We start from the raw sequence: 19,930 nt of genomic DNA on the forward strand, positions 1-19,930 counted from the left end.
GCGGCACAAGAGCCACAGATATTGGACAGTAACCCATGTTAGTACACCGTTAACTGAGTTTGCAGGCTGAATGAATAATTAGCCAGTCAGCTGCAACACATTAAACAGCATGTAAACATACCTGCAAATATCACTTTGTCTGTTTAGATGCTGCTGTTGTTCTTGCTCATTAATACCATCATCAGCAATACATGGCATATAGACATGCTTATATAAGACACTAGAGACAGCTGAGAGTTTTTGTTTATGTAACCTGCATGTCTTCATGCTGTGGGAAGAAAGTAGAACACCTGGGGAAAAGAAAAAGTCACGTTGTCTGTCTTTCCCTCCTCACATTCTTTTGCTTCTGCTTCTTTTCAGCCAAACCGTCCCAGCCAAAGAAGACAGGAGGCACTACAAAAACTACCCCCACTTCCACATCCACCTCCACCCCTCGTTCTCGTGCATCTAAGGATGCGGGCGCTGCAGCAAAGGCTAATGGGACAGATGCAAGGACCAGCCGGAAATCAGACACCCCCACCTCTTCCTCTGTATCTCAAAAGGCATCTGCAGAGACTCCTAGTCAGTCTGGGAAGTTAAAATCCTCACTTCTTTCCGCAGACACCAAATCTGCCTCATCAAAAGTCAAAGAGACAGAGTCAACTCATGCTGCTTCTCAGTCTGCTCCCAGTTCCTCTGCCTCGGATAAGGAGACCCACAAAGATCTGACCCCTGAACCTACAGTCTCATCTCCCCATGTTAATACTGCTACAGAGGACACTTCATTCGCAGAGGGAGAGGCAGAAAGAAGCTCCAAGAGGGAGAAACAAGAGAAAAGAGGAGGGGAGGGAGGACAAGAAGAAAAGAAGAAAGGAGAAAGAGAGTGTGCTGTAGAGAACAGCCCGAGGTATCTAGTTAGGACATGCAAGTTCGTGAAAAAGTTCTTTTGTTTGCCTTCTCTGTATGTCATTGTAGTTCTGGTGTTCATTGCATATATACACAGTAGTTTAACCTGACTCACATGATAAGAGCTAAAATTATTTAGGTGATTAGTTGTGTGTAATTGATCGATGCAGCTTCACAGCTCTAGGGTTTTGTTCTATTCCAGTAGTTGCTCATAGTGGGTTGTTTTACTGCAGATCAGCAGAAGGCCGAGCTGAAAAGCCACAGGGCCTCAGTGTGAAAACAGAGCAGGCCAATGTGACCGTGATCCCTGACAGGCCGAGAGACAGCCAGACTAGTGACTCTGACTCTGACGGACCAATCCTGTACAGGGATGAAGAGGAGGAAGAAGAAGAGGAGGAAGACGAAAGCACAAATAGTAAGGCATTTGTCTACAGAGCTTACTGAACTGTGCTGACTGAAATCATTTTTAGTGAAACCCCTGTCAGGTTATGTTAGTTATGTTTTTTGGCCATAAAGATGTCAGTGTACCTTTTACAATCTGAAATGGTTGTAAAAAACTTTTAATTTTTAAGTAAATTATGTATTTATTTGATTATAGTGTGAGAAATTACAGGTGACAATTTGTAGCAATATTTGTTGGTTCATAATCATACACTAGTAATGCCAGCCAGAGCTTCATTACTACACTGCAATTTAAATATCCATCCTCTGTATGTCGCCTGCGTCCTGACATGTACCGTCACTGTGCAGGAGCGCAGTGAGCTTTCATTGCTGTTCAGGCCTGCACAGTTCCTAGATTAAAATTATCATCAACGTAAAGTGGAAAGAATTGCTAACAGGAAGCATCACCCTGTTTGCAGTGGTTTTGCAATCAGACATTTTTGTTATGTATGGTTTTCATGCTGAGACATAGCCATGCTGTTTAGACAGTATGAGATAAATGCATCTGTGAAACTGTCAGTTGAGATTTTGAAATCATAAAAAAACGTTCAAGTGACATCTAAATGCACAAGATGTAAATTTGGATCATAGCTAATTATCAGTGTGGAGCACCAGGTTGAGCACTAATGATTTATCCCTCTACTGTTACTTGGAAGATATATCAAAGGGCTGATGGACTGATTGACAGTATTACAGTACACCAATGCTACCAATCAACATTTCATCCAGCATTACTCAAATTTTGTGGCAATGTTTGTAATTTAAGAACACCTACTGTATCAGCTATATTTTTTACATGCCTCATTTGCTTCATTGCTGTGACGTCATTATCTGGTGCTGGTGTCCATGCAGGTTGTTTCAGGGCCTAAATAAACCTGGGACCATTTTTCTAACTTGCAACTCTGTTTCTCTGTTCCAGGCTCTCTGGCCAACAAAATCCGCCGACGAGACACCCTCAACATCAAGCTGGGAAACCGACCCAGCAAGAAAGAGCTGGAGGAGAAGAACATTCTGCCACGGAGCTCCGAGACAGAGAGACACGAACTCCGCCAGCAGATAGGCAGCAAACTAGTCAGGTACACACAATGACATGCACAGATACACACTCGGCATGCTGTGAAAATGTAGCTAGGTGTGAATTTTCACCAGAACTTTGGCAGCACTGTGGTGTAGTAACAGAAATTATAAATTATTGTGTGCTGGAGTTGTGGGTGTTGTACTAGCACAAATGATGCAGAGTAAAAATCTGTGAAGTTTAGTTTGGCTCAGCAGGCAGAATGCCTGGTGGCAAACAGCCTTTAACAACAAGAAATACATCTAAAATGTTTCTTGCAAATGTTCCTGTGATAATTCATGTTGTTTGTCTGTAGAGGTCAGTGTAATGTTCAAATAATGTCCTATTTTTAATGTCCTATTAGAAAAGAATGAGAACACAGTTTTCTCTTTTCAGGCGCCTGAGCCAAAGACCCACCACAGAGGAGCTGGAGCAGAGAAACATCCTGAAGCGTAAGTTTCTGAAATCACCATTAAACGTCAGGGTGATGTGATTGGGTATTTAATTAATTCATTTAAATATGCTTGATCTTAATCTTCAAAATAACCTCAATTTCACTGATCACTGTCTGTGAATAAGTTCATCATGGCCATAGTTTATGCATTAACACTTTCAGTTCCATGATCCTGTGACTGATCTAAACTACAACTATTAAACTGCTGGAATGAACCTTCACCTTCACTGGCCTTCTACTGGCCTAAATAACAGCAAAGCATCTTGTCAATACTGAAGCATAAAACCTATGCAGGGTTTGTTAGGAGGTGTACTGTACCCAAACTTTGCAATACAAGGTCATTTTTGTAGGTCAATTTTTTAACTTCATTTCATGACATCTAGAAATGCCAATGCTTCAAGGTGTCACAGCTTCAATGTGGTTATAATATTACAGGCAAAATAAATCAATAAAGCTGATGTGTACACCAAGATTATTTTTATTTATTTTGTGACATTTCATTTGAAATGAAATGGAGAAAAGGAATCACACTACATAGTTGGTAGGTCAGAGTTATGTAACTGGTTTCTGTGCTATGAATCGCAGAAGGCTTGTATTTCAATCTGTGATGGGACCACAAGAGGTCATGAAGTTTACCAACATCCGATGCCAATTTGTTTACACACAAACACACCCCTTTATTATACAACTATGACTTTGCTGTATGTAAAGGTGACGGCACATCTGCATAACCATCAAAAACTTTTTTTATAAGGGAAATTACATCTCACAGTAAGAAATAGAAGCAGAAGCTGGTTGCAGACACAGTAGTTGTGAAATGACTCTGTTGATTCTCTGCATGTAGAAAAGAATGAAGCAGAGGAGCAAGAAGCCAAACAAGAGATTAAAAGAAGACTCTCCCGAAAGGTACTGCAAACACCAACCACACAAAGAGGAAACTGAGTCTATACTTAGCTGCTAATACGTTTTGCTCCACCTTGTGACTCATGATAGGAGGCAGAGAAGATGCTTTGTGTGTGGAAATGGGCCATCTAGTGGACACATGGAATTGAAGAAAAAAATTTAAACCAATCAATGTACTGGTGGTGCAATAGAAAAATCAAATATAATCACATGGGCATATACAATATGTTAGATATTAATATAACTTAAAGCTAAGAACAAAAACATTGGACAGATCATTACTGACTTTTGATGTTTGTAGTCTAATTTCCCCTCCTTTTTTTCTTTCTGTGTATTGTGTGTGTGTGTGTGTGTGTGTGCGTGCGCGTGCGCGTGCGTGTGCGTGTAGCTAAGTGTGAGGCCTACAGTGGCAGAGCTTGTCGCTCGAAGGATCCTGCGTTTTAATGAGTATGTAGAAGTAACGGATGCCAAGGATTATGACCGGCGGGCAGACAAACCTTGGACTCGACTTACTCCCGCTGACAAGGTACTGCAGTTAATCTTGATTTTTGTTAATTTTAATGTTCTATATGCAATATGTTTGTAACATTAAGACTTGCAAGTGAACTACGAGTGGTTTAAGGATGTCAAAGCACACAAAAGTATATGGACACCCAAAAAAGCAAATGTAGGATAGTAAATGTTTTTAATGTTTAATAGCAAAACCATGGACAATAATCCGATGCTATAACAGTCTCCACTCATGTGTTGAGGCCTTACACAATATTTAGGAACCTGACTGCAGGGATCTGCTCCCCATAAGCCATAACAACATGACATCACTGAGGTTGACTAATCAAGCCTGGCTCACATGCCAAAGATTTTGGCTGATGTTGAAGTTGGGGCTCTGTATAGGCTAGTTGAGTTCCTTACTCAACTAGCAAATGTTACTCTTACCGTCATATTTTCAACTACTTGACTTGGTGCTTTGGGGCATTGTCATGTTGAAACAAAACTGCAGAAATAGTGTATGTGGTCCTTGACAGGGAATTTACTGCACTGTGCAGTGAGATGATACAATTGTGGATATAGAAAACAGATATATGTGTGTATTAAGTGGCTTCCATTTTAGAAAAAAAATCTCACAGAAGGGGAAGTGCCCTCAGGATGTTCCGGGGATGGTTTCTATAGCAAGCCTGACATCTGCTGTTGATGTTTGTAACTACATGGAACACAGAGCTTGTTCCATCCATCCATCCATTTTCTATACACGCTTATTCCTTAGCCAGGGTCACAGGGATCTGCTGGAGCTTACAGAGCTTGTTTATCTCCCCTTTTGTTTATCTTGAGTATAACATCACTAACATTAAAACAACTGCCACAATGAAAGCTGTGAGTTGTAAAATCCTATCCGTGACTAACACAAACCACTGTGCCATGTTTTGCCATCAAATAGGCTTTAAACACATAAATCCTTTTCTCCACCTCAACTTCCTGGATTGGGTTTCATTGTTTCAACAGTACATGAAAAAACACAGCCAATGCGGCCTTTAGCATTGTTTTAACACAGGACACAAAGTGGGAATCCCTAAGGATTAATATTCATGCTGCATGATCAAACAGGATGAAGACAGGACCCCATGTTACCTGTGACGGACAGATGCCTGTGGCCAATCAAACACAGGGCTCATGTTTTATAAATGTTACTCTTACCGTCATTCTAATCACAGTGAATTATTATTACTAAACAAATCAATATAACAGTGAACTAAGGCACATTTGTCCACACCAAAGCCTTAGACACATTTGCTGCTGTGTACATGTAAGCTTGTTCTTGTCAGCACTGTCAACATTAGCGCGTTACACTGTAAACTAAATGAAAGGCTGCCCTTAAGCACATTCTGATTTCAAACTGGATTAGCTGTAATTTGACTGTGTGTGTGTGTGTGTGTGTGTGTGTGTGTGTGTGTGTGTGTGTGTGTGTGCGTGTGTGTGTGTGTGTGTGTGTGTGTGTTCGTTCTGCCCTTCAGGCTGCTATTCGCAAGGAGCTGAATGAGTTTAAGAGCCGAGAGATGGAAGTTCATGAAGACAGTAAACAGTTTACCAGGTACTTGAGTGGTCAATAGCTTCCACCATTTAGCTCAACTGATAAGAACTTGTGTTTCATTAGTAATTTATCACAAATCCTGCTGTTTATTAGCTCACATTGTTATTGATCAATATTTATGTTATTCTGGTGCCCAAAACCCTTTCCAGTAATTACATTAGAGTCATGAATTACAACTGGGTGGACTATAGTTCATTAGAATTACTGATGGCCAATAAACTTCAGGTTCACTCTCTCGTATGTTATTAGATCTGGGTGACATGGTGCTGAGTGCGGATATGATGAGTTGAAAACAATTAAACTTTTTAATCAAATTTATTTCAAACAGCATAATGTTTCACTGAAACAAAGGAAAAGTTTATCATTAGTAGACATTTCTCACTATTTGCTACTTCCACTGTTTGCTTTAATGCTTGCACTTCAGTCACTTTTTGTGATTTTGGTGACTTAAAAGAAAATCAGTTAATTTAGAGTCTCCCATTTCTTGTTAAATATGGGCTTTTTTTCAGCCCATGGGAGATCAGTGTAATTACAACAAGGTCCTTGACAGATTAGATTGTATCTGGAGAGAAATATATAAAAAATACATTTTAGCAATTTGAGACAAAAGTACAATGTGAACACTATGTTTCATCTGAATTTATGAAACTGATACTACCGTCTGTTGCCCAGTGTCACAAATCTTTTGCACAAAACAGTGAAGAGTGAACAGTGTTGTTAATTTCTGACACCATAAAACAGGGTTTGTTGCAGTAGATAATTGGGTGTGTTATTGGATTGTAAAACAGTGTGCAGACTCTGTTCTAATATATCATGTTTTAACCTGTTAAAGCTAAGCATAGCTCTGTACAGCAACAGTAATCTGAACACAATTATACTAGGAAGATAGTATATTTAATTTCAATATATTTTAAAACTAATTTGTACTTGTGAATGCAGTCATGCTGAGGTGCACCAAAACAGATCCAACATAATTAACCAATGAATGTTTTATACTTTTGCTTAAAAAGACTAAAATGACTTATCAATTGTTGTTATCATGTATTTGCAAATGAATTTGTCAACCTACTAATTGATTAATGGATAAATTGTTGCACCAACTATAATTCCTATTAAGTATCCATAACTGGTACATAAACAGTGAATATACTAATGTTTGATTGCACAGTATGGTGGCAGTAATCATACATATTCATATGTGTTCTGTCATTTTAAAAACAGTTGTAAATGTGCATATTATTTTCTTGTTTTCAGATTCCATAGGCCCTAAACAGTTTCACTGCCAGCTGGACGTCAGCACCCCAGGCTCTCCAGTCCACAGCTCCCAGAAGTCCCCCGGTCCTGGAGACATTTAGTACACAGCCCAGTCCACTTTGTTTTGGGATCCTTTTGCCCCTGATGATATATATTTATATCTATATTGACAGCTATAGGTGCGTCTTAAGGCCTTGGCCATCCATGGGCACCAGTGACATATTTGCACATATCTGTAGTGAGAACAATGGTATGTATTGTGCTCTGATTGGAACCATTTATTTATTTTAGATGGCCAGCATTTGCTGGTATATGATGTCTTTGTTTGTTTTAGGTTCACTTCAGGCCTTGCAATGAGATGTTCCAGGGAGGAAATGGGCAAATTACCCTTGTAATAATGAATGTGACTCCAGTGTACTATAGAGTTTGTCTATTTGCCAAGGTATGCCTTTTCATAACCTGCCAAATGGCCATATATGGGCATCCTGCTAGAACAGGAAATGGGGGTGATTGGATGGTTGTGTGCTGAAGTCAGTGCCTGTGTCACAGAGCAGTTGGGAAGAGAGGCAGTTTGTTGTGCTCCGATGTGCTTCTTGGAGCTGAATCTGAAATACTGCAGTTCATTTTTAGACATATTTAAAGTATATTGCCACTAGGGGGCATTATATCATAAGAGTTATAACATGTAAGGCTCAAGATGTGTATGTAGATAAATAATTGAAACTGTGAGTGTTATATTTATTAACTGCTGAAACTGAAGGAGTGTTGGGCGCCTCAGGCTTTAATATTGAAGTGCAATCGAAAATGTCCCAGTTCAAGCCAATTTTAATTCCTCAGCATTCATTCACCTCAGCATATAATGCATGGTAATTATGTGTCACCATGTTTGCTGTGCTGAGATATTAAGTACAAACCTCTGATCACAAAGTGCTGGACTTGCTGTTTAGAGTCTACTTTTCAAGTTGGTCTCAGTTATTTTAGGCTTTTGGCTGGAACTCTTACTAGAGTGACTCGTGCCAAACAGAAAGCAAGAATTGGATTATACATCTGTCATTTTATTTGAAAGCTTATAGGTTTCAATTTATTGGTCACACTTTATATGAGGTTTTATGAATAAAAAAACAGGCACTGAGAGTTTCTTCACTAACACAAGTGACTGACCTTTTGGAGAAGCAGGGAAGTATTTTATTTTCCATTTCAATGAACTTGCTTTTTTCAGTTCAATCTGTCTGCCTGTGATATATTCGTGAGGACACATTGTCAGGTGGCTCTTGAATCCAGCGGTAATGGCCTGTTTTCATCAACAGAAAATGTGATTTGTCTATTGGCCCCCAGACTATTAAGCTTTTATCATGAGGCAAACCATCTGAAAGATTTCATCAGCTCTTTGGGGAATACAGTAAAGATGAAATGATTAGACAACTGATTGATTAGTGATGGACAGAAAATGATTATGGAAATATTTTGATAATATATGTCAGTTAAATGGCAAACATCCCATGTCTGTATGTCAAATATGAAACTACAGTCAGCTGGCAGTTAGGACAGCTTATCACAGAACTGGAAGCAAAGGTTCCCGTTTCACTGTTTCCAGCCTCTCTGCTAATCTACTGTAAGATAATCACCTGCTGGCTGTAGCTTCATATTTAGCGCACAGCAATATATGTATTTGAATATTTCTCAAAATCTTAAACTAGTACTTACATATAACAGGTAAGAAAAAAGTAAAAACTTTGAATGTGTTACAGTAATCTGGGCACAAGCAGGCAGTGTTTCTTAGCCTATTTTATATTCTTTGTTTTCTGCATGCTTGGACAGATGTTTAGACTTTCATGAGTCTTGAGTTTTTATTGTTTGACGACTAAATATGAAACACAATTGGTTCTGCATTACCTTTACTACACTCAAGAGGGGGTGTGTTTGTTCAGAAGTGCAGATATACTGAGATTTAGTGGCTGTTAGCAATGTGGCTAAGGTGGTGACTATTCATCTTTGGCGTATTGTCTGCTTTCAAGTGCTCTGTCAAGATTAAATCCAAATACTCAAGATGGATGTTGATGCAAAAGGGGATGAGTTAGTAATCATTTGTTATTGTGTGAATGCCAGAATGTTTGCCTGAGCTATTAAACGTGTCTTTAAATATATTGTAGGACTGACACAGGAAGCTGGAACAGGAAGAAACAAAACATGATGGCTTACTCATTGCTCTGGATGTTCATGTAAAAATGAACAAAAACGTTAACTGATTTCCCCTCCCAGTACATTTAGACTAGAAAGAAGAAGCGATTGGCAGATCGAGTTCGCTGATGTTCAAAGGCTTGTGTTCTCATAATAGGCTTCCAGCCTACACAACAGTCATCATTCATACATATCCAAATTGAAAAGGTCAGAATTATTTCTATGTTGGAGTGTGCAGAGGTTCTGACATGAAAGGTTGTACAGCAATGGAAAAGAACCAACAGTATTCATTCATGTCAATGTCTGGTATTGTATATTGATTATTTTGTACAGAATGTGTATCAAGCATGTGCATACATTGAAATCAGTTTTACTACAAATATGATACAATACAAGTTTGATGTTTTAAGCTCTGATTTTAGTTGTCTTAATTTTTTTAATCACCCCTAGACAATGATAATAAAATGAACAGTAGAGCACACATGCTGTTTGTAAGCAGCATGTCAACCACAGTATGTGTAAAACTGACATGACTTTATCAAACCTGAAGCAGACCATGGACATGACATTATTTAGGTAATGACAAATCTCTCTGGTTATTTTGTATTCTGTGCCACTTTCACTGTATCTAAAGTGTGAAGGTGCAATGCACCAGCTATTCAGTTCCTTTCTGACCCTTAGATTTGATTTCATTCTTCAGATGGCTATAGATTACCTTGCAGAAACTAGAAAATGCAAAAAAAGGTTGCAACTTAAAACAGTTTATAGATGCTCAAATATAAATGACAATTGTTTCGGTAGAGTGTGTAACCCAGGTGCAATTTACTGATAAAACATGAACAGGTTAGAAGAGCTGTGGACATGGACATGGTGCTTTCGTCTGTTTTTAAACCAGATAAAAGCGTAAGCGGTAACACTTTATTTTAACCCAACATATTTAGCTTTTATGAAGCATCCTCAACTGTCGTATTCATGAATTCTCAATAATGTGTTTGTTCTGTATTTTGATTTGACTTTGCAGATTCTAAATAGTGAATGCACTCTCGCGGTGCATCCCGGGAGAGGTTATAACTGAATTAATATCTATATTAATAAATACTTTAAGATATCCTTATATTTGCTACTTTATAGTATATTACAAACATGAAATATGTCCATGTTGCTCATAAATGAGGATCAGAGAGGTTAAATAAAGTGGTACCTAATAAGATGCTTTTGAAATCTTCACTTTGTGCAAATACTGGTCTGGACTATCATAAATTTTGTTTTGTTTTTTTTCTTCAACACAGATACATATGTCCATATTTTAGTCCAGAATATGATAGCCCAACTTGACAGCTGGTGTTTAGTCATAACCAGTCAGTATTAATCACAAGTGAGTCTGGTAAAACCTTTTATGGCTGCAGTCTGTTTCATCTCATCTTGTAAGAAACTGTAAATTATACAGAAAGAGTAAAAGCCAAAGATGCTTCAAAGGCTATAACACACCCTTTGTTTCTTTGTATTGTTGATCATGAAGAGTAAGTGAAATGTCATTAAATCTCAAGTTTTTCTCTAAAATTACAGTTGAATTTAAATCATTGGCAGCCACTTTGATGTTTGCTTTCCTGACTTCAACTTTATTTGTGATGCTGGAGACTTCCACCGGTTGATGAAAAATATTTAGATTTGAGAATGTCTGCTGTTGTAATGGTGCTTGAGGTTTTCTGTGTTACATTTCCTCAAATCTACTTTCAGACAGAAGCCATCATCAGGCTGCTGCTGTTTCTGATTCAAAGCCTTTTATATATTGTGTTAAGTGTTTTAGGTTTTATATATTTTTGTGATCTTGATTATGGGAACACGATTTGCTGGGGATTCATGATTCTCAGTCAGTCACACTATAAACCTTGCAACTTTACATGCATTGACAGTCACTAAAATGTTTTTTTTTTTTTTTTCACACAAGGCAACAATATGCTCAAAGCAGCGAGGACCCAGGACTGGATATTTCACATGGACTCCCAAACACTTTTACTGTATATTTGACATATGTTTCATCTAGGATAATGTCATATATCCTAAAAACTGAAACTGTTATGTCCAAACTGTCAAACTATGTATATTGTTTTTGTATATAAAGAATTATGGAAAAGGATCTGATTTGTCATCTTGGTTTTTCTTGTCATATAATCAGTATTATTTTAGTCACTTGAGTAATAACAGACTTAAGCTTCCATTTTTAAATAAAATACCTCATTCAGTTGTAGATTTTCCAAACTAATTATTAAAAAAATATTTTGAAAGTGACATTAAGCCATTTGTGTGTGGCATAAGGTGCTAATTGAGGCTTTCTAGGATACTGGTAAAAAAGGAAAAAAGCCTTCACGCGTTTAAGGCTGCTTTTTGTTTGATCTTCAAAGTGCTGCAATTTTGAAAAATCTATTAAAGATGACAACATAATTTCTCATAACCCTACAAATAAAACCAAGTGCAAGGAACAGGGAGTCACTACTGCAACATTGCAACATGCAATGACAATTTGACAAACAGAGGACTGGAAGATGAGCAACATTACTCAGCAGTGCCATTAAAACTACATTTTGCCAAATAGATTTCCGATTATTATCCCAGATGAATGTAATTTCTGTGAGTGCTGTTTGTACTGTTTGTGTACATGACCTGCTTACTTGCACGTAAGGATTGTGTGGTCTTAGAGTGCTGCAAACTTGTCAGGACCTTTTAGTGAATGTGCAGTTTGGTTTTCGTAAATTTAATACTATTAAATATCAAATTCCAGCCATGTTTAGTCAGTCTTTTCCAGTGTACGAACATACCAGCTTGAGGTTGTGGACATAATGGAGTTTGTTGTGAATAAGACAACAAGGAAATGAGAACTCGGGTAGGAGGCGAGTTGGATAAAGAAAAGAGACGGAGATGGTAGGAAATGAGAGAGTAAAAAGTGGATTTATAGCGCAAAAGAGGACAGCAAGATCACTGTAGCAGCTGGTGTTTGTACCTGAAAGATCACAAGGGTAAACCCTCCATTTTACCTGTGACGACCCTCACTCTTCCCCCAAATCCTCACTATAATCTGAACCTTTACCTTAAGGTTCATTAAACCCTAAAATTTAAACCTAATCCTCAAATCTAAAATGGGCCATTTTTTAAAGTAGTAAAGTTTTTCTCAATTGCTAAGACCATCCATAAGACCGCCCATTTGACCTTCATTATCACTTTAATGCAGCAGGAGTCACTTTTTCATTGGTTTCGCACATTTTTTATGCCCTTTTTCAAAACAGTTAACACAAGCCATCCAATGACCCAAAAGTTTGATGCAGTTTTTATCTCAAGTATCTTTTAGCACAGAAATACAGTACAAATTAAGATTGATGCTGGTTATATTGACAGCTGTAGTTTGTATTTTGTTGTTTACTATCTAATGGTTGATTGAAAGAATATATTAGTTTGACTGGTGTTGTTTTAGGGAAATATTAGGTTTTGTTGTGTTTTGAATGTTTTTCTAGTGTTCGTTGTCTCCAAAAGATTTTTACTGTCAAGTCCCAAAAGTCACAAAACACAAACAGTCATGTCTGACTATAGCTGTGAAGACACTCATTGACATAATGCATTCCCTAGACCCTAACCATCGTAACTAAATGCCTAACCCTAAGATAACCCTAATTCTAACTGTAACCCTAAAACCAAGTCTTAACCCTCAAAAAAACCATTTGAAGTTGTGAGGACCCGCCAAAATGTCCTCACAAGAATGGTATCAGAGTAAAACATGTCCACACAACCATAGAAAGACATGGACACAAACACACACACTTCCCAGGTTACAGTAATAAATTTTCCCAGGAAGGGTCCGAAGGCAGTTTTGTCTCTGGCATGCTGCCTGGACTAAGGTCTCAGCTGTAATGCAGGGCTACGACTCATCTGAAAAAGGTGGACATGAATCATCCAGAGGCTAGAAACTGTGTAATTATCACAGTTTTTTGTCTTGTCACACTGTTCATGTTACAGTCATGTTAGACATATAAAATACGTATTGTATTTGTATACAGTTAAATACTTACATCAATACATCAATAAACTTACATCTGTAGTTTATATGTCTATGCTTCTGGCTCCAAAAAACAACGTGGCGACGTCAACAACCGCCCGAAAATGGCGACTGACCTGGCTTCACTCTCGCGGTGCATAACGCTACGAGTGACGTCACACCTGTATACACCGACAATGGCGATGACCTTCATTTAAAAACTACATTTGATTTTTTTTTATCGTACAAAACTGCTTCCAAACTGTTAAGACCTGATACTCATGTAAGTATTTTGACCTAAATGACCTGCATTCACTCGCTCTCATCTTTAAAGTGCTATTTTCCCCAAGGATTCTGTTGCATCTATTTCTCCTGTCTATTCATGTGTTTTTCCGCGCTGCAGAGTCATGACTTGTGTATTTTACCTCGAACGTTTTCACTTCAGTGAAAAGCCTATCAAGAGGTGCAAATTAAGAAAAAAGCAGGAGCAGAAAGAGGAGGGAAAAAAAGGAATAAGTGATGAAGTTTGTGGAGGGGAGCAGCGAGGATACAAGGATACAACAGGTGGGTTACATGCTTCATCAGTCTTTTTCACTCTGTGTCTGAGTTTGGACGACCAGCCAAATGAGACTTTCATATCAGCATGAACACAGGAAGGCCAAGTGGTTATTAATAGTTCAGGTCACAGTACCAACAAGCACAAGTACCAATGAGGTTTCCAGTCCAACTACAGTTTTTAAAGGACCACGTGAAGGCACAGAAGTAATTTCCTCAACTACCACGACAATAGAGGGTCCTGAATGATCATAGAGGTGAAAAGATAATGAGCTGCCATGCAAGATTAGATCAGTTCAGTGGGTACTGACCTGTGACATGTTCCATTAGGCCTGTATTTAACTGACCCAAGTATTCTGTGATGGTGTCTCAGTATGAAAAGACAATTAGGACAGCTGAACTGCTTTGAATGAAGCTGGACTTCATTTCTCTGTAGGTTTCAGCTTGAGTACTTCTGGAGATTAGAAAGACAAAATTAAATGAGGTGAGGAAAAATTCTGCATATCCAAGATGAATAGCAATTACACTGCAATAACTATTTGGTTGATCCAATGAGAAAATATGCTTTTGAGAATTACCTAGTCTATTAAAAACAAACTCAAAGTGACTCCAAATCTCAAAACTGAATCCTTAATGCAGCAAACATAATCATCCCCAGCACCTACTTTTGTACATCTGTAGTATATAGTAGACATTATGCCACTGGTGTGATGCTTCATGTAACCACAAATGTTACGGGCTATGTACTGCATGCAGAGGGCGATCAATTATCAAAACAAATTACAAATTCAGTTATTATGTAAGAAGTTGTTTCCCTGTTCTGTCGTCTATATAGTTTATTGTGTGCTGGCAGGAGAAAAATAAGACAGAACGAGCTGTGGAAGTTACACTGCTTTCCCCTTCATCTGTACAAAAACACTTACCTTGCCTTTAAAAACATACTTAAATGGACAGTTACATATGGTATTTCTAAGTGCAATAAAGACATATTTCACATATGAAAAAAGCCATTATCTCTCATGCCACAGTAAATGATTAAACCTTCCTCAAGATAAAAATGGTTATGGTGAGAATGAAAGTATCTCCTGCTCAGTCTCTAATGATTTCTATTGTCTACTGCTGATTTTCTCCTGTAGAGGACGCAATAAGTATCGTAACTCCTCTAGAGAAAACATTGGTTTCTCTGAGTGCTTCACCTCTTTTTATTGCATTTTAAAAAGGCAAATAATCTCCACTGATAGCTGGAAAATGAGAAACACATCTTTTTATATGCTTTTGTCTTAGAGAGAAGAAGTCAAGTAGTCTGTGTGAGTGTTCTATGTGTGTGTATGACGGCACACTGACAGACCTCACGTTGCTTTCACGCCTGACTTGGCAGCGCCGTCTCCACGACTCTCACAGTCAGGACAGATGGCAAGGACTTACCCCACTAAGAAACCTTCCAACACACACAAACAACCAGACGTGATGCACAGCATAAGAACTTCCTTGGCACCCAGTACACTCGTGTCTCAATCCAACAGTGAGTCATGCCTAGCATCCTCTCCCACCAAGTGTCTGTATTTGTGTGAGTGAATTTGGCAGGCAGTATGCTTTGATAAATCACCTGAAGTCAACAAGTCAAACCACAGTGCCTGCTGCTCTTTTCCAGTCACACATCTCACTGAGCCTGCTATCCACTTCAGTCTAAACAAGAGCCTTGTACTGACAGCAGGTTCAAATATCTATTCTCCTTTCATAACCCAGAGGTAATTTGCATTATAAAGACAATTTCCCATGACTACTAGCATATTAAACTGACACTCATGATCAAAGGTACTGATTCAAATCTAGCACTGCAATTTCCTTCCTGCCTATCCTGAGCTGTGCTGCTGCTTGAGAAGTTAATTTGCATTTTTAAATCTAGTTGCTCTTGCTCTTCTGATAGTCTATGTAAATGAAAAGTGCCATATTTTGCAGTTTTTAGTTTGGACATCAAACATGAGAATGAGCCACCTCAAAATTTTTTCCAACTTGAATGACAAACTGTTGTCTCTAAAATATCAAGCACTTTCTTTAACATATGTATATGCATTCATTTACTGGCAAGCTGTGTATGTTTAAGTGGAGCCCATCTGATCAGTGTGCACTCTAAAGTGTAGGTATAGAACTGGGTTTAAATATGTGTGTGTGCCTGAATATGATGCATGTGTAAGAGGCTGTGTAGGTAGACAAAGGGTGTTAAATCTGCAAGGTCAAACAAAATTCACTCCAGTATTTACAGTAGTGTGGAAAAGTTTAAGCCTCTCTATATTTTCCATAGTCTACACAAACAGCAGTGAGAAAGCCTAAACCTACAGAAATATGTCACTTTATTTTTTTTTACTTCAGGCAATATTTTTACCCTTATTCAATAAAGTTGGTGCAAAAAAATAATTAAAAGCAAAATGCCCACTCTAGTATTAGTGCACTGACATCTACTGTGCATGCATAGGACAGAATTTGCCTATTTTTTGTCTGGCTTCAGATAAGTAACAAATTGAAGGAAAAGCTTTAATATCAACAAAAACGTAAATGCCTCCATGAATGATGAGCGTGAATATATATCCCAATCATTGCATTGTAGACTGTACTGTAGACTTCACAGCGATCAGATCTCCTTTTTTTCCCCCCATTTTTAACCAAACACCATCAAATACTCAATCAAAAGAACAAAAGAAGTAATGATGTACATATGCCAACAGAGCGAAAGATACATTTTAATGAAATCAGAACAGAAATTTTAATCAGGAATACAGATCCTCTAATTAATACAAAGACTAGACAGATAATAGTACATCACTTTGTACATTTAGGTCATGAAGCTCTTCCTTTTCTGATTTCTTTCGCTTTTCTTAAAAAAAAATTAGGTCTAAATGGGGCAAGAAACATAACATAAATTTTGGGTATCTTTTGTAGCTGGACAATTATCAGTCAGTGTTGTAGCATTGGTATCAAACATTCTGCTGAAGAACATATTTAAAACATCATGTTGAATGTCCAAAAAATCCTACAAAAACATCCAGTTAAAAAAAAAAAATATCCACAGCTCTCTTCAGTGTAATCTAGGCATCATCGGGTTTGTCTGCCGGTGGCCCACATGGTTGAAGCATCTTCTCCATCAGGTTAAACCGGACACGTGCTTTGCTCTCATTCTCAGCAATGGAGAAGTAATTGAGCAGGTCAAAATGTCCCATGTAGGAGCAGTAAGAGTCTCTGTGCTGGTTGACCAACCATTCCCACTTGCTGGTGTCTGCGTGCCCCGTGCCGATGTACTTAGACTGCAGATGCTCCAGTTGGCTGTGGATGTTGTATCTGTCTGTCATGGTGACTTTGATTTGAGTCTGAGGAACTCTGGACAGAAAAGGAGGAAAAGGGCCCAAAATGTAATTTTAATGTAGATTTCACTGAAAGACTTACACATTTCTAATGCTGTGGACTCACTAGACGATTTTAAAATCTTCACTAATTTTAAAAACAGGAGACCACAGGTATACTGACAGTTTGAACGTACTTTTAATATATCAATCCTCTGAATTCACGCACTGGAGCACGTGTTTATTAATATAAGAATAAATATACTACTAAAGCATATTTGTAAGTTATATTTACTTAGAATTGTATTTTTACTGCGTATTAGGACCCTTCTTATGCTAACCTACCAAAACCTTTTGCCACCCCATGTTAAAATTTCTTGATCTTCGACTGCAAACAAGTTTGCCACCGTTGCGGCCGAACCTACTGAGCTAACTAGTTGGCAAGTCTTTGTATTGTTGTGATCGATCACACAGTCGCAACTTGGGCAACGAGTTTAAGATTATTGTTTGTAATTCTGACAGTTTGACCATCCAAGACACCTTAGGGACATCGGTAAGTGTTTTAAACATCTTTCAGAGTTTTTGTCAAGCATCGCCACTTAATTTAGAGAAACCGATGTTGTCGATGCTAAAGTTACCTGACGTTAGCGCACAGACTAGGGCTAATTACGATGTAATTAAATCAGCAACATGTCTGGCCTACTCACGGTAAAATTAACTGTTTTCTCTGTGCTCGACTTTTCCTCGGTATAGCCGTAAAATAGAAATAAACACATCATTCGTTTCGAAGTGCTTTGTAGCTCTTTACCTTTAGCTAGCATGCTAACTGCTAATGTAACGTTGAACAGCTGTCTGGCTAAAACAGTAGCACGAGGTAAGCTAAAAGTGTCCTGAAACATCAACTGAAACGTCTCTTTTTGCCAAACATTTGCTTCTTAACGACACGAAAGTTTTCTCAAACAAACTATACGTACTGGATAAAATACAACCGTCCAGGCTTGAAGGCAGAAGAGACACTATCGCGGCTCCGCAGAACAACTTCCTCTAAATCCCTCTGTAAAATCAACCGGGAAGAAACGACTGTAAATTTTTGTTCTGGAGCTCGAATCAAGATATCGTACATATTTTACATATTTGTATACTGCGATGAAAAATTACATCTACATGACATTGATCATAAGCATTAAATGGGTGGTAATGCGTGAAACAATAAAAATGTTAACAAAAAATCAAATAAAGATATTTATTAATTAGCAAACGACTTACTAATGGCAAGCCATCCCACAGACATGTCATTAAATCCAGCTGTGAATTCCATAGTGGTGAAAAGGAAAAGTGATGGGATTGTTAAAGTCTCTCTGGATGAATGTTTGTGCCAAATTTCACTGAAACAAACAAAACAACAAATTAGTTGTTGAATAGTTCTGCCTGCAGAAATATCCTGTTCTAGTCTAGATCAAAGGGCGGACTGACAAACCAGCTTTGCCATCATTAGAGCCACAGTGTGGGTAAAAGATAAATTATTAGGTGTTATATAACAATATATTATAATATATAGTGGTGGAAAGTAAGTACATTTGCTCAAGTACTGTACTTAAATACAGTTTTGAGGTATCTGGGCTTTATACTTAAGTAAAGGATCTCAGTACTTCTTCAACCACTGACAATATACAAAGGATGTGTTGAATGTATTCTTATAGCCAGTGTTTTTTTTCTAGTTTCAGTCCCTTGATGGGAACATGTAGCATGTGGATAGTTTCCTGACATTAGTACAGGCTCATTTGTTTTTCAATTTCACGTTTTTAAAAAAATATTGTTAGTATGTTATTTGTTGAGTAGAGTCAACTCCTTTTTGTTGTTCTTTCTCATTAGAAGCAGCCGTGGAGATGTGGAAAGAGAGCAGAAGCAGATGACAATAATCATTGTAATAGCTAATGCTAGTGCTGTTCTCAGCTCACCACATCCACTGGGTCAGACAATTTTACCAGCAGAGATATGTTCGCCCTTGGTGGCTACAAAAACCTCTCGTACTTGCAATCATTGTGAGCTTTTGTTGGTTTTACTTAGGAATGTTACTGCTTTTTGCATTTGAAACATCTATAGCAATTTTCAAGATCTTGTTCTTGCAATTTGTACATGGAAAATTGACTTCTGCTTTTACTCCCATAAGGCACATAAGAAGAAAATTGCCTGAACATTTACAAGTTAAGATACTCCTGGGAAAGGGGCTGACTTAGATCTATGTTTATATGTATTTGTGATACTTGTGATAAACAGAAAAAAATTCAAAATTTAGGTGTAATATTGGAACTTAGGGTAAAGCAGGGTAAAGTGAGTCAGTTTTAGCAGTGAAGTGAATTTCCATTGGTATGTAGTAAGCTCTGCATTCAAGTCAGTTTAGATACAGAAAAAGCATCCACCATGATATAGATTGTTTCACTGAGGTGCATCTTGATGTTTGATTGAAGTAGGCAACATACCATTTAATTAGTTCTCATGAGGACTGTTGATCATGGCTATTGATTGTCTGTATAGGACACATGTGCTATTGAAAAATATCTGATGAGAATAACTTGCCATGAAGGATAACAAGATAAAAGAGGAAGGTCCATTTATCACACTGCACCATGGAGATCACCAGTTAGAGATATCACATTTCTAATAGCACATCCTGGCAGGAACCACTGGGGAGGTCAACGTTGTCTGTCACCAGCTGTGGAGACAGCAGATTCTTCTTATTTCATTATATAGAAAGAATCGT

The 19,930-nt window shown here is 38.0% G+C and overlaps 2 protein-coding genes across 4 annotated transcripts in view; one reads left to right on the top strand and one right to left on the bottom strand.

The window, feature by feature from the left end:
- Positions 1-11,392, top strand: part of phactr2 (phosphatase and actin regulator 2) — a 35,218-nt gene extending 23,826 nt beyond the window's left edge. For all 3 annotated transcript variants that reach the window (XM_026309057.2, XM_026309059.1, XM_026309058.2), the window contains exons 5-12: positions 361-886; positions 1,119-1,300; positions 2,246-2,402; positions 2,777-2,832; positions 3,679-3,740; positions 4,126-4,263; positions 5,747-5,823; positions 7,078-11,392. In XM_026309057.2, the coding sequence (XP_026164842.1) occupies positions 361-886; positions 1,119-1,300; positions 2,246-2,402; positions 2,777-2,832; positions 3,679-3,740; positions 4,126-4,263; positions 5,747-5,823; positions 7,078-7,093 (1,214 nt within the window). In that variant the 3' untranslated portion in view covers positions 7,094-11,392. The remainder of the gene's footprint in view (positions 1-360; positions 887-1,118; positions 1,301-2,245; positions 2,403-2,776; positions 2,833-3,678; positions 3,741-4,125; positions 4,264-5,746; positions 5,824-7,077) is intronic.
- Positions 11,393-16,542: 5,150 nt separating this feature from the next.
- Positions 16,543-18,233, bottom strand: sf3b5 (splicing factor 3b, subunit 5). Its single transcript, XM_026309463.1, has 2 exons — positions 18,144-18,233; positions 16,543-17,206 (listed from the first exon to the last, which is right to left on the bottom strand). The coding sequence occupies exon 2, from the start codon at positions 17,176-17,178 to the stop codon at positions 16,918-16,920; it is 261 nt and encodes an 86-aa protein (XP_026165248.1). The 5' UTR covers positions 17,179-17,206; positions 18,144-18,233; the 3' UTR covers positions 16,543-16,917.
- Between the last annotated feature and the right edge of the window lie 1,697 nt (positions 18,234-19,930).

Source organism: Mastacembelus armatus, chromosome 15, assembly GCF_900324485.2.
Source record: "Mastacembelus armatus chromosome 15, fMasArm1.2, whole genome shotgun sequence".
Taxonomy (NCBI): domain Eukaryota; kingdom Metazoa; phylum Chordata; class Actinopteri; order Synbranchiformes; family Mastacembelidae; genus Mastacembelus; species Mastacembelus armatus.